This window comes from Crinia signifera, chromosome 2, assembly GCF_055691185.1.
Source record: "Crinia signifera chromosome 2, ASM5569118v1, whole genome shotgun sequence".
NCBI lineage: Eukaryota > Metazoa > Chordata > Amphibia > Anura > Myobatrachidae > Crinia > Crinia signifera.
This window is the reverse complement of record NC_139218.1, coordinates 281,391,413-281,403,710: the sequence shown is the minus strand read 5'-3', so window position 1 is coordinate 281,403,710 and position 12,298 is coordinate 281,391,413. Positions and strand designations below refer to the sequence as shown.

Sequence of the window (12,298 nt, the reverse complement as noted above, 5' to 3'; positions counted from 1 at the left end):
AATACTGTTCACCTTTGGGTTCCTATGTGTGCTGCATGTGCAGTGCCAGTGAACAGCCACGTGTGTACGTGCGTTTGTTAAACCTGTTCACAGGCCGCCGATGAATCGGCCACCCACGTGTTCTATAGTGTATTTGCAAGGTCGCGCTCGGGTTTCGCTATACGCAGTAATTGCGCATAAATATGGAATAAATCCCTTAACTTCGTCCGAAAGTTATGTATAAAGATGCGAAATAAATCCCGCACTTAATCCGTAAATTACGTACAAAGATGCGAAAATTTCCCAATGTAAGCACGTGCGCGCGCACCTTGCGTAATACACAATAGACGCTTCACATTACTGTAAAAGGCCCAGAACTTATCGCCACGTGGCGGAGTCCCTGGCCCTGCAGTAACTAACAATAAAAGTTTTATAGTTTTGCACAGAAGGGATCCTCTATATACTATAATAAACACAGGCCTTTGTCTCCACGTGTGCGAACCTTATCGCACGTGGCACATATACTGTAATGAACAAGCAACTCAAGACACTATACCCCGTTAAACTACTTGTGGCAGGCAGAAGTACAGTTTACTAAACACTTAAATATACTTTACAACACGTGGCTTAATGTTTCCTTGGATTTCACTTATTGTACTTCGAGTTCAAACGCTAGCACCTCTCGAACCCTGCACCGCCGCGGACCTGGCCTATCCAGCAATGGTTAAATAATCACTTCCACCCTTTTGCTGGTATAGGTCAAGCCGCGCATTTGGTACCGAGTTCCAGAGTGTGAAACGGCCGGACGCCAGCCCCCAATTATCAATGTCGATATTTATATGATCAAAGAACAATAAGTGAAAAGCGTAGGTTACGTATTATGTCCGTAACCTGTGTACCCTTTATTCTTAGCTACATGCGAACAAAACGTAGCGTAGCGTACCTTTACCGTGTATTATACACGAAAGAACCAATGCATTAATAGGAGATCCCTTCGCAGTACTTTGTCTCTAATCTGCGAATACACTTATAAGGACAATGTCCGTAATACACCTTATCGCTAGATGCGAATAATAGACAAGACCACAGTATAAAGGTGAGGAGATAGAAACTCCGTAAATAGTGTATTTAGTCCCTAATGGACAAAAGGGGATTACAGAAATAGGAAAAACACAGGGTAACACGTGATGCAATTCTCTAACAATAATAAGTACTTTAAAACACTTACAAAGATGCAGAAACAGATACAATCATAATCAGCCACATTACATAAAATGGGAATACAAATGTTACCGTCAGGGAAAATAGCGCAGCGCAGTCCGGTCGGAGCTCGCTATATTCAGATTGAACTATAGCCCGGTCAATGGTAAGGGATAGAAGCGGTGCCGAAGTGACCGAGGCCGCCCAGGGTCAACCAACTTATAGGGTCAGAAGGGGGAGGTCAAAGGCCGTTCCTATTGGTCAGGGTTCGAATGTCCAGTCCTCAGTGATTGGGGCAAAGTAATACAACTGGTTTGAATAGGTGCAGGGGGGGAGTGAACTTTGGAGTCCTTTGTGTGTTGGCATCGTCGTCAGGGGTCGTAAATAGCAGAAAGAACCGGTTGTAACTAGGTTTTTTGTCACACATTTTAACAGAAATCTTGGGAATATGGATTTTGTCCGTAATTATCGGACTGTATGAATTGCGAATTATTCGCAATGACCGGAATACTGCGCATGGGAAACGGAACGTAACGGTACCAAACATTATACAGACAGAAGTATGTAATGCTGACTAAACTATGTGTAGTGCTCTAAACCTTTAATTAACTATATTTTATTTGGTGTAAATGTGGTATTATGAATTTATGTGTAATAGTATGGCTGCGCTTCTGGTCCACTTTGTCACACAGACTCGGGTATGTATACTTTATTTGCGCAACTCTGCGAACCAAAATGGCGGCCATACTATCCTAAAATGGCGTGTGTAAAACTAGACATTGACATACCCAATCCCGGTTATGGGACCATTCACACTGACCGCATCCCGTGTCGATTCCGGAATCTACCCAGGTCAGGACCTTGGTAGAAATCCCGGAATGTTCTTTCAAGACCCTTTCACACTGAGCTAAATCCCGGGTTGATGCTCGTTAATGTGCAAAAACCCGGGATAAAATTGGGAGTGTAAAAGGGGTATCAATCCCTTATCCAGAATTTTGATCCCGGCTCCGACCCTTTCACACTAAACCTGGGTTGCCCAGTACAAACCGCACCTCAACCTGGGTCGACCAGTTGTGGCCTGGTCGACCCAGGTCGAGGTACGTTGTTAATGCACCACCCTGAATTTCAACCCAGGATATAACCAGGGTTAAACCCAGGATGACCTGTGTCTAATGGGTGACCTGGGTTTAGTGTGACCGGATCGGACCCGGATTCAGAATTCTGGGTCAGACCCGGATTCAGAATTCTGGGTCAGACCCAGCTTTGCAATGTGGAAGTTGTATTAGAGTCACATCCTGGTCTACAGCAATTGTGGTATATGTATACACAGGAACAGGTCCAGTGATGTCACAGGATTTTGGCTGACTGCAGTCCTGACTTTGTTATTGGTCCAATCATCCAACAGTAGGGTGAATGGGCTAAAGACAATTTTACATATTTTATATTTAATCTACCTTTTAGGCTTTCTTTTTACATGTGATCTAGTAAAGCTTATGTTTAATTTTAATAACATTGGTTTAAATGTCATTGAAGCCTATATTGGAGCACGTAAACACATGTTCTATCTACTACTGATGCCATGTTGAGATAAGTGAGTCCATAGTAGAACCAGGACATGCTTGTGATATAATAAGGTGTAGTTACCCTGTTGCCAGAGTTTCTAGAGGTCAGAAGATGCCATTACTACACAAATACACACAGTGGCTTTATGGGTATCACTGTTTTGTAGGTGACCTGGAACATATTTACTATTCAAAAGATTACCTGTTCACGTTGTACATCCCAAGAATACAGAGAACACAGGTGGCAGCTGTCATCGGATATATAAGTACGGTCCACTAACTTTGTAACAGTTATTGCAACAACTACAAACACAATAGTGGCACTGGTGCATGTAATTATTCACACAATTAGTTTGATGAAAGAATATAATGCATCCACACTTTTTTCTGATGGTGTTAATCCTTTTGATATTTATAAATCTCAAATTTGATGTTGGCACATTATACATTGACCTTTCTATAAGTGATCATGGAGATAATAGGGATATACACCTCGCCCTTCATTTCTGAACCACACCTGTGAATGACAGCCCGTAGGTTAATCAGTGTGTCCAGATTGTACATACTTCCCTTGCAATGAGATCCTTTATTACAATGTACAATGTAGATGTGATGGGGAGTACCAGAGATGTCACCAGGGAGGTAACTATTTATCAGCATGGTTTCAGATGACTAGATCTTTGGTGCCTGTAAGTGTCAGATCTATTGCTCTTAGCCATGGTTCTTAGCACAGTCATATGGGCTGCTGAAGGGAGAAGCTGCAGTATACTCTTGACCCCCCCTATGTGCATGTTGTTAACAAGAAAGAAATAAGCACCAGGAAATTAGGAATTTAAAGATTACTACTGTATTTCTGGATACTACTGATCTGGAGATTGCAATAAGTAGATTACAAGTATTAGTATAGGGAGTGAAGGTCTTATTGTTGGCAGTAACAGAGAGCAAGGTCGCATGCTGATCAGTGATAAGCCCAGAGCCATAAAAGCCAATTTCTTTGCAGAGTATTTTTATTTAGAATAAGCTCTTTATTCATCTAAAGTGGAAATCTGCAGGACCAATGTAAATAATGTCCAAACAGCTTTGTAGCTTTGTTTTTAACTCCAATAAATGGTTGGTAAATGTAACTGTAAGATGTAACTGTGTGTCTATCTGGCTTCTGCATGCTTTGAGTATGCATGGGAATCATGTATTTGTGTGCACTCTGGCTCTAAAGGTGCCCACACACGCACCGATGCGGGCGGTGCGATGCTGTACGATGGGGTGCGCGCTCCCGCGGCACCTCATCGTACAGTACAAAAAGTATGTGCTGCACATACTTTTTGTACTAGCTTTTTCTAGCATAGCATCGCATCGTATGCACAAGGCATACGATGCGATGCTATGTGTGCTAGTTAAGCCCACAACGCATGCCGGGATCGGTGCGTGTGTGGGCTCCATTATTCTGATCTGATCTCAGTACAAATTTGTTCTCAAAATGGGCAAAACCATGTGCACTACAAGTGGGGCAGATGTAACATGTGCAGAGTTAAATTTGGGTGGGGTGTGTTGAAACTGAAATGTAAATTGCAGTGTAAAAATAATGAAGCCAGTATTTACCCTGCACAGAAACAAAATAACTCACAGAAATCTAACTCTCTCTCTATACATGGTACATCTGCCCCACCTGCAGTGCACATGGTTTTGCCTATTTTGAGAACAAATTTGTACTGCGATCAGATCTGAATAAGGGCCTCTGTTAGGCATGTGCACCCTCCATATGAAATAGTGTTTAATAGGGCTGGTGCTGTAATGGTTTGTGTATCTGATCACTGTAGCTTATGGACATCTGAGAGGAATCTTGTAAAATGACTTATATCCAAATGTAGATGATCCCCAAAGCAGTTAGTAAGAGCTACTATACGGTCATTCCTTTTTTTTCCCCCAAAAAAGTAACCGTGTAATGTGGGCTATGTGACGTGAGGAAGATTGCTCTTAGTTCAGGGAGTCTCCTGCAGAATGCAGGAGGGTAGGCAGCTATGCTATGTAGTCAGCAGACAGCACATGCATGGCTGCATTGCGGAGGCACAATATGATGGGAGGAGTCTAAAATAACAGACAATTCAACAGATTTTTCAGACTCCTTGAATCACTCACTGAGATTAGAAAAGTCATCAGCCTGATGGTCAGCATCGTGTAGTCACAACCCCATGATGTGAAGGTCGGGACCCACTTTCGGGTCAGGACCCACAGTTTGAGAACTGCTGAAATAAACCAATGTGTGCCTTGTGCAAACAGCACAGTGTGATTCTTTTTTGAGCTCCACCACATGCTGAAGGCAGAGTGTGTACAACCACCCAAGGCCAGGGGCGGATACAGGAGAAAATGACAGGGGGGCACCATGATAGTGGAGCGGGGGTGATAGTGGTGTCAGTGTGCTCGCTCAGAGAGTGGAGAGAGATAGAGGAGGAGAGCAGAGAGGGTGGGAATGGGTTTATAAATAGGCCCTGGCCTTTAAAGTACACAGGCCCACCTTGGCATCAAACATGAAGGATGCAGTTGTGCGTGCACACGCTGTTTGGAAAAGGTGGTGTGGCCACATGAAAGGGGGCGTGTCCTCGAGTAGTGTACCACACCGTATACCACTTCTACACATTATGTAACAAAATAGTAGACCCAATTATAGGGAATGAGTTCAAATTCACATAATATCACACAGAGAGAGCCAAAATTCACATAATATCACACTGATTGAGACAAAATTCACATAATGCTAATTGGATTGAGGCGAAATGCACAATAAATTCCACAAACAGGGACATTGCGATCCGAAGGCGCGCGTCAAATCTACACCGTAATTCCCATTATACATTAAGCCACAAACCATAATGTCCATTACGTATTATGCCTAACACCATATTGCCCATTACAAATTATGCTACATAAATGCTGCTTACCTCCATGCTTGTTGCCAGGGGTTCTATGTTTGTGCCATGTGGGATTACATGCTCATTGCCAGGGGTTCTATGCTTGTTGTCAAGTGGGATTATATGCTTGTTGCCATGTGGGATTACATGTTTATTGCCATGTGGGATTACATGCTTGTTGCCATGGGGGTTACAATACATGTTTGTTGTCATGTGTGAACATATGCTCCCGGTAACGGGGGACAGCCGCCTCCACCGGGAAGAACTGTCTGCACTGACAGCCAGGCAGAGAGCCTGGGGCATGAGCCCCCTGTCATTTCTAAATATTTTTTTTTTCCGGGCCGCTTGCGTTCAGGGACAGCCGCCACCGCCTCCGGGAAGAACTGTATGCTCAGAGTGCCGGGGGCTGTCCGGGTGTATTCACACAGGGCTGCACATCCCAGACTTCTGGCTATTTGAAATCTCTCCCTGCAGCAGCGCAAGATTTCAAATAGACGTGCAGCACTGGGTGAATACAGCCAGGCAGCCCCGGCTCTCTGCGCATACAGTTGTTCCTGGCGGCAGCTGTCCCTGTTAACGCGAGCGGCCCAGGGGGAAAAAAAACAACAGAAATTACAGGGGGAAGGGGGGGGGGGTGTACGTGCCCGGATGCCCCCCCCTAAATCCGCCCATGCCCAAGGACTACATTATTTCAAAAGTAAACCTCAAGAAGAAGACACAATGCTGCAATTATTTATCCTATACGAAACCACACAAAGAGAAGGTGGTGCTCAACAATTGGTAAACATAGTGAAGATACAAATGTTAAAAATAAACTTAGTGGGATTGTCTGTACAAAGTTATAATTAGCCTGTGCTTTTGCACATCCGATTACCTTCTTAGCCTCCTTCTGTCTAAAAAGATACACTTTTTTGTATTAATTTTTCTGTGTCTGCTTATATTTCCTAATATCCAAACATTATTAAGTGTAGATTTACAAACTACTAACATTTTTTTTTTTCTGAAGGTTAAATTAAAAACTTTGTTGGATACATTATATTTGTATCTGCTTCTTTAATTGGACAATGTTGACAGGATAATGTACACTTTGTAATCTGTTTTCGCTTACTAGAAGGTAGAAATAAATCACATGAGTTACATTGACGGCACTGTGGAAAATCTGTAGACCATGTCATGTCTTAATTCAGAAAAAAATATTCAAAGAAACACTATTTAAAAATACTTATTTTTGTTTTGTTTCCATAGACTACTATAGCCCTGCAATGCTTGGTCTTAAGACTGACCAGGAGGTACTAGGGGATCTGGTAAACCTGAAGATCCCAGCCGTGGGAAGCTTAATGGAGAAGCATGGGGTGATGTGGACGCTTCTGGTTTCCCGATGGTTTATATGTTTGTTTATTGACGTTCTACCAGTAGAGGTGAGTGTGACTGTCATGGCATTGTACAGATGAATATCTTCCATTAGTAATACAGCTATCGCTTAAATGATAATTGTATATTTGAACCATTTTTGGGGAAATGTAAGGTCATTGAGGGCATATACTCTGAATTCTGTTTTGTTATTTGGTAGGTTTTTTATTAGAATGTAAATGACACTCAAAAATCTGATGCCTGGTGTAGTTATAGGATGGGTAGGCAAAGGCCTTTCATTTGTGCCTGTATCTCTTATATATTTAGCCAGAACTGTCAATCTGTGACTGTGTGTATAACGCTGGGCGGAGTCATGGGCAGAGTTATACACACCGTCACAAACTCCAGTCCTCACAAACACTATAGCTCAGCTGCTGCAGGGAGCCAAAAAAGTTCCCCATCATGTGCACACATCCCCACAGCCCACACACATTATGCAGTGATGGGGAGGCACAGGCACAGCCACGTACCTCCAAACTTCAATGTATGAAGCGGGACCCTCGCGGTGAAAAGGGTGTGTGGCATATGCAAATGAAGGTGGTGCATATGTAAATTATGTCCCCCGCATGGTCACGCCCCTTTGTCATCCTCTGCGTTGCTTAATAGGCACAGCGTCTATTCCTTCATGCTTGGAGGAACCCCAACTGCCCCCCCCCCCTTCAATCTTAAACTTAACTGGCACAGCGCCAGTATGTGTGTGCAGGCTGGCAGAGGGATTGAGAGAGTGTCTCTCCCTCCCCGCACATGTGTCTGCTCTCTGCTGCACCCCGGCCCCTGAATGTATGACAGGAGTCAGGCCGGCCTGGCCTGATGAAAGGTAGCAGAAGAGGACACAAGCAAGGTGCCTGCCACTGGACCAGAAGAAATGCGGGTCCCAGTGGCAGAAAGATGAACAGAAGGGTGAAGCAGCCTGCAGTGAACCTGGAAGCGGAGGTCCCCATAGAATGCATTAGTTCATTGGTCCGGCGTGTCCCCCAAAACCCGCCTCCTTTTTAAGCCCAGGTTAGTAACCACACACACCCCCTAACTCTACCTATTCACCCCCGCAAGCCTAACTCTATTTATACAGTACACCCCTGCAAGCCTAACTACAGTGTATACACATCCCCCTCCCCGCAGGCCTAACTATCTAGCAGAACACCCACCCCTACCACTGTACACTGTCACCCACCTGCAGCCACCCCACATACCCCACTTCCCCCAGCCACACTACTAATGCACTCACCCTCACCACCCCAACACCCAAACCTCTTAACCCCCCTCGACCCCCCACAAACAGCCACCACAACACTACACCACTACACCACCACCGCTCCCCACACCAATAAGCACCCTCCCCCACCCACCCACACCACTACAACATGCACGCAACACCACCGCACCGGCCCCTCCAGCACCCAGAGCAACCCCGCATCCACTTGCACAACTACGACAACCGCCCCTCCCACACCTACACTACACTCCCCCCATCCACCTGCCCCTCATGGCACTGCACCTGCCCCTCATGGCACGAATACACCAACACACGTCACACCTCCACCCCAAATTCCTTAACTCAAAGTATCCATGCACCCACCCATGGCAACACCATCCCCGCCCTTCCCCCATCTACACTGCCGACACACCCATGCCTCACCCAATCACACTACCCTTGCTACTACACCCACACCACCACCGCAAATGCACAGCACTAAAACGGTGCACCACCACACCTAACCAACCCACACCACCCACATGGCCAACCACCACACACAATATCCCCCCCATCCGCCACTTCACAACATACACCACCCACTAATGCCTTTTCACACCCATAGCACCCTTGCACCCAACCTTCACACACCCACCACACCCCTACCTATACCATCACCCTCCAACACCCGCAGAACCCCCACAACCACCAAAAACACTGCTCCTGCCCCTCTCCATCCCACAGTACCCGTGCAACAAGCAGCAGCAACACTGCACCCGCCCATCCCCCTCCCGCATTACCCACACACCCATCGGTCTCCCAACCACACCACACACTTCCCACAGCACCCCGCAAATGCATGTTTCGCAACCAGTGCACCAACGCACCACACCTACACACACCACCCACACAGACCACCACCCCACGTGTAATTCCACCACCCACACTATCTCGCACCTCACACTAGCCCACCCACAAGCACCCCCCTGCCACACTTGCACATCTCTGCCACACACCATACTACAACACACCTTACTACAACACAAACAACACCACCCCACCCGCTCCTCCACCACCACCCACAGCACCCCGCCATCCACTTGCGAAAACACGACAACCGCCCCTCCCACCCCTCCCCCACCAACGCTACATTGTAAGCACTGTTCATACCAACAAAATATCCTGCACCCTCTTCACAATCATATGCCCTTTTCATCTTAAAAATGCAACTTCTAACTATAGTGCCAATACAAGTAATCCTCCATATAATACAAACCAGATTTCACACACTAAAGGCGTTCACATGTTAAGTGGGCGGAGCCCCGTACGACGGTGAGAAGAGCGCCCCTAGGGTGCAATGAATCACCTAGTATATATGATTTGTGGAGGTAATTCAGACATCAGTTTGGACACAAGGTGTGACTTTACCTAAACAAGTATCAAATTCTATAATAGGTTGGGCGTTACCAAATCATAGGAAAGTACCTGGCCTGTATGCTGGATTGGTGGGTTTTTGAGAGTATCCAGGAAATATGTATTGTGAGGAATAAGGTATATAAGCAATCACACACACCAGGTTTTGATTACATTAAAGGTGAATACACACTGTACAATTATTTTTTTTTTTTTTACCAATTTTGTTGAAAGACATTGAGGTCCAATTTCCCTGGAACCCAGTGTCCTGGACGAAAGACGAACAATCTAGCTACAGTCTATAGGCTTTTTTTGAAATATATCCAAATTGAGCTGCATGTTGACGAACAACCTTGATGAACAACTGGCGGTTACGCGCATCATCATTCGTCCTTCGTTGCATTCACACTGAAAGATATTTTGACCAATATCGCTATTCCACTGGGGAAATAATGTACAGTTATTTGTCATAACCTCATGATGGAGGTGAGGAAAGAGTTGATATGTGGACCTTCAGTTCTCATTAAGGTGCCCATACACCTTACAATTATTGTATACAATATCGCATCTCGTTTTGCGATGAGATGAGATCTAGTACAAAAAGTATGTGCTGCACATACTTTTTGTACTAGATCTCATCTCATCGCAAAACCGGAAATCGATGAGATGCGACATTGTATACAATATTGTATGCAATAATTGTAACTTGTATGGGCACCTTTAGTTAAAGCCTCGACCTGTATTGTCCTACCATGCTCATTGCTAGAATAAGCCACTTAATTATTTAAGTAGTTTTTTTTTTCTCATGTTTTTAGATTTTTCAAAACATGTTTTGGCCTGTGTTCTGTGACACTTTTTGTATTTATATAATTTCTGAATGAAGCATTGTAATTTCTTATGTAAATATAGTGTTCCTTTCTTAGTTATAATGAAAAAAAATTGAATATAGACTTATTTATATAAGTAGAAAAGATGGACTGACCTTTTCTTGGGGGGCGGAACCGGTGGCGCTTGGGAAGAGTGATTTCTAAGCAGCCGCTAAAGACAGGTTAGTTAAGACTGTATATAATACACAAAGAAACAGGTGTGCAGTGCCAGTAGATTTTGAGAAAATATTTCCTAAGTAATTTAATAATCTTTTCATATAATTTTAATAAGCAATAATTAAGAATTACACAGTTGGGTATAGTACCATGATATGAAAATTTTTAAATTAATTAAAAGATAAAGACAATGGTTATATATGAGCCTGCTATATTTTAGCAACAATAATGGAGAGTCCGTTCCTATTATGCCCAGCAATGAATATTGATGAAAAATAAGTTACCGCCCCTGGTTTGTGCAAGGGTATGTCCCAAGAGAGTCCAAGTGGTCGGTCCAATGATGGCACAATATTGGTAGATGGTGAAATAAATAACCTTTTGTTTCCCAATGTAAATGGTGCTTGGAGAGCGGTCACCTTAGGAATTCAAATGTCCCAAATGTGTGGGGATCAATAGATGGTCCTGGTGGGCTGGTCCGGACTTCAATCCAAGATGGGGTTAGTGGAGGGCAGGTAGCAGCAGTGTCTGACGCGTGTCGCTGCACTTGGCAGCTTTTTCAAAGGTATACCTTTTTCGCAGGCGGTGAACCATTTCCACAGTAGGAGACTGTGAAAAATGGTTTGCTCGACCGATAAAACAGATAGACAGTGGCCGGCAATTATGCCGGAGTTCGCATTAGTGCTCTGCGCTAATCACCCAGTCACACACACTGGGAGTTCAAAGTAGCTCAAAACACCAAAAGTTAGCTACTTTGAGGTCAAAAGCAACTAGTGTGTTTAGGCTTTAAGTCAAATTTTCAGAAAAAGTGAAGCAAAAAAGACACCCGACATTAGAAGATATTCACACAACCTGGTGTGCTTTGATAGACTTTGCCAAGGTAGATTTTTTTCCGTATAGGCAGCATAATGCCAGTAAAAATATTCTAGAAAATCTCTCTGGGGGTATCTGGTAGCTCAGGCTCAACTCTGATTCTCAGGTATGGGAAGTTGGTTTTAGACAGTTTGCATCTTAAATCTGCAAAGTAATCTGTTCCTTGCTTTAGACAAGACAATATACTATAATATAATCTCCATACTTTTTCTCTCTGCAGCTAAGAAAGCAAATGGAAGAGCAGCACTAACTCCACTAATACCCATTTCACACCAGCCTGAATTCCCGGGTTTGCACGGGAACAACCCATGACTAGCGTGCACGTGTGCAAGGTTCCCAGGCCAAATTCCTGGGAAAATTTACCGGGAAGTGAACCCTGCTAGGTAGCAGGGTTGCTCCCGGGACCAGCCCGGTATACAGGCCGATGTGAAAGGTACTTACCCGGCATGCTGGCTTGCTTCCAGCGGCGGGTGGCGGGGTCCGATCTGGGCAGCGGGTACAAATATAATGTCCATGTCGACTGTCAACATTTGGGACAAAAAAAAGCAAAAATCCCCATGTCAACCTTTTGAATGTCGACCTTTTGCAGATCTATAAAGTAGGGACAGTTATGTGGCCAAAAAGTAGGTGTGGTGTGATCAAAATGGGGTGTGCTCTTGCTGCTAAGGTAATGAGGACTGTCCCACTAAAGTGTCTGACACAAGGGTGCAGATGCTGTATATAACC

The 12,298-nt window shown here is 44.5% G+C and overlaps 1 protein-coding gene across 1 annotated transcript in view; it reads left to right on the top strand.

The window, feature by feature from the left end:
* GRTP1 (growth hormone regulated TBC protein 1) overlaps positions 1–12,298 on the top strand; it is a 61,399-nt gene that overhangs the window by 40,094 nt on the left and 9,007 nt on the right. The window contains exon 7 of the mRNA XM_083168715.1: positions 6,890–7,062. Within this exon, the coding sequence (XP_083024841.1) occupies positions 6,890–7,062 (173 nt within the window). The remainder of the gene's footprint in view (positions 1–6,889; positions 7,063–12,298) is intronic.